The sequence below is a fragment of the Strongylocentrotus purpuratus genome, unplaced genomic scaffold (assembly GCF_000002235.5).
Source record: "Strongylocentrotus purpuratus isolate Spur 01 unplaced genomic scaffold, Spur_5.0 spur5_scaffold_2, whole genome shotgun sequence".
Lineage (NCBI taxonomy): Eukaryota > Metazoa > Echinodermata > Echinoidea > Camarodonta > Strongylocentrotidae > Strongylocentrotus > Strongylocentrotus purpuratus.
The window spans coordinates 37509201-37512239 of record NW_022145605.1 but is presented as its reverse complement, the minus strand read 5'-3'; the positions used below and the strand labels follow the sequence as shown (position 1 = coordinate 37512239).

The 3039-nt window shown below is 38.6% G+C and overlaps 1 protein-coding gene across 1 annotated transcript; it reads right to left on the bottom strand.

The window, feature by feature from the left end:
• Positions 1-227: 227 nt before the first annotated feature.
• On the bottom strand, positions 228-1985 carry LOC105447376. The gene has a single exon (XM_011685328.2). It carries the CDS (start codon positions 1983-1985, stop codon positions 228-230), a length of 1758 nt encoding a protein of 585 aa, XP_011683630.2.
• Positions 1986-3039: the final 1054 nt, after the last annotated feature.

Here is a 3039-nt window from a genome sequence, read left to right as displayed (position 1 = left end):
AATCTGCTCGAATCGATGGCCTCATGTTATCGCATTACATCTACCTTGTTAAATATATGAACCCCACCTTCAAGAGTAAAGATTGCTTCATAATTAAACTTAAATATGTATGCGATATTCCCATCACTTCGTTCGGTACGTTACATCATGATAAGACGAAAATAACATCTCAATTTATTACAATATCTCCAGTGGAATCCCGTTTGAAACTCTACTAAACATAATAATCACGGGTTAACTGGGGTGGTTGATAGTTTGAATATGTAGAGCCTATCTGGTGTACAGAAGCCTAACTCTCCTGACTGGAACTCCTTAAGGTAGTACCAGTCTCTCTCAGGCTTCTGAATCTTGTGATCGACGATGAGAGTCTTGACGTGCTTCAGGTCATTGGTGTACTCATCGATATTGAGCAGCCCTTCTGCGTGCCTAAAAGAGGCAATCATGATTGAATTACCTTTAGTCACACTAGCGCTGAGGTTATGACCACTCGAACTGACTACTTTATGCATTGTATTGCCCTTTCTATCGATACGTATTATCACATTGTCATAATGTTTAACGATCAATGAATCACCATAACTAGTGATTTGTATAGGTTCATATCCATCGCAAGGGATCTCCCTGATCGCCTTCCCGCCTGCTGATGAGAATACCTGGATCTTCCTGGCTATCCTGTATCCGAGATAGATCAGATCATTACTGTCTACCGTGAGACCACCACGTCCACCTTCACTCTTATCTAGAGTGTTGAATGTAACATCCAGCTTCTCATACTCTGATGTGTACAAGGATATGTCATTACTTGTATTTCGTACAACACGACGACCATCAGAGAGGAAACCTAACTTTAATATAGAGATGTCTTTGAGGACTGTCTTCTGCAGCTGACCATCAGCAGAGAAGATATCGATTCCACCTGCGCTGTATCCAACTGCCATCCTACTATTTTTGGTAGCAGCCATCGCATTCATATTGTATTTTTGGGGGAGTGCGACATTACATTTCGACTCGCATTTTATGAACCGGAGTTTACCCATGGATAATTGATCTTGATGGCTAATTGGTGTAAACGTCAGTTCCTCTGCACGGTCAGCTACATCATTAGCAAGCTTCTTCTGGGGATCATCTTGATCCAGTACATTCTTCAGGTCACCAGACAGTGAATCACGAATAGCTACAACGTCCCCTTCTAGTGGGGCTTTCAAACTATTACTCGCTAATTCACTCGCACTCTCAATACTCGTTACCAACCTCTCATCGGCAACTTTCATCTTCTTTAAACTTTGGCATAATTTCTCTTTCTCAGTATCTAATTGCTTATTCAAGATCGCATTTCTCTCTTTTATTTTGTTGATAGCTTCTTCGCATGTCTTGTTGATTCTAGCTTTTTCTCCATCGATGTGATCAGTGACACGCTTCAGCTGATTATCAACACATGTCATGTGATTCTTGACAGTTGTAGTTTTTGTCTTACCCCGGGCTTGTAGGGATTCACTGTCCTTTTTGAAGGAAATATTGTACTCCCCCGCATCTTGAACTGTGTGGCCTTTCTTATCGTGGTAGAATATACATCTCATACAGATGAACTTTTTACAAGTGGCGCATACATCGGTACAGGCATATTTTTCGTCATCTGATTCGTGTACTTCTTCTTGACAGTAGACCTTCTTCTTTAGGACCACCTTGCCCTCTCTGATGTCTTCGACGCTCACCACCCTATGTTTGAGATTAGGTGACCAGTTGTTGTGCTTTTGCAGACATGCGTTACACACATTCTTACTACAATCGCAGCAGAAACGTACAGCTCTTGATTGCGCGTCACACATTTCACAGAGCTGTTTACTGTTCCTGATGTCATCAACGAGAGACTTAACGAGAACATTGGTTTTGAGATTTGCTACTTTGCCACCCGTTACACATGTCGTTTTTCTACAGATGGGACATGCTAATGTGTTTGCATTTCTCTGCGATGAGCACGATAACATGTCTCTAAGACATTTCTGACAGTATGTGTGCGTACATGACAACTGTTTAGGATCACTTAGTAGATTCAGACAAACAGGGCACTGCAAGCCGCGTGAAACCGTGTGTTCAAGTGTCGCCATATTTATTTTTCATCTATTATGTGAGTTAAAGATTGAAATTCGCTAGTCATAAATATTGATAGAATGGTAGCAACTACTTTTTGTATATCAATTATATTATCGAACATATATATACAAAAAACATGAATGATAAAATGTTATTAGTTTGTTGAATTATATCTTTGGTAGTACAGGCAGCCCATTTAAGAATTCGCTTGTTCAGTTCCCCCTCCCTAAAGGCTTTAATATGCCATGGTCCATGATCCGCCCTAAAAAAGTAAAAGACAAGAGAAAGATGAAACATGTTAAGAATGTGATTATTTGAAGAAAAAAGCGTGGCGAAACGGTGGGAATTTCAAGAAAAGAAACAATAATGGATCCAAGGTTTCGGAATAGGGCATGTATACCATGTACTGTTGATTGTGCCGTACTACCAGCAGAATTGGACTGTGGATCCATGCAAGAAAACACCGAAGTTCATTATATCCCTCATGTCATATTCTCATGTGATACTAACGTTTTCACGGTTTTAACGAAATCAGGCAATTTTAATTTTGATTTGATTGATTTTCTTCTGCTTTCCATATAAATATAAACCATTTTCGGTAACATAACAAACATAAAGTACGAAATATATTTTCTGAATATGAACCATAAATAAGCAGATATACATATTACAATTATTGTTTTATTTAAGAATAAAATACTAATTGTCAAAATATTATATTTCATCAAACTTGATAAAATCGTTGTAGAAGAAAGACTGCAACTGCTAGAAAATATGACGGGCCAAAACAAATGTTTGAAATAAATGAAGAAATTTGACGTGCCATTTCTAAATGAACGTTTCTTTGCTCTATTAAGCACATATATACCGATTGTTCATATGGCTAATAGTCTGTTGGCAATAACCGTTTCTTTTTTCGGGTTTCTTTCTTTCCCCCTTTTGGATAAC

Excerpts from the sequence above, each read along its gene's own strand:
- LOC105447376 (XM_011685328.2), bottom strand. The coding sequence starts at position 1,985 with ATGTTATCGTGCTCATCGCAGAGAAATGCAAACACATTAGCATGTCCC.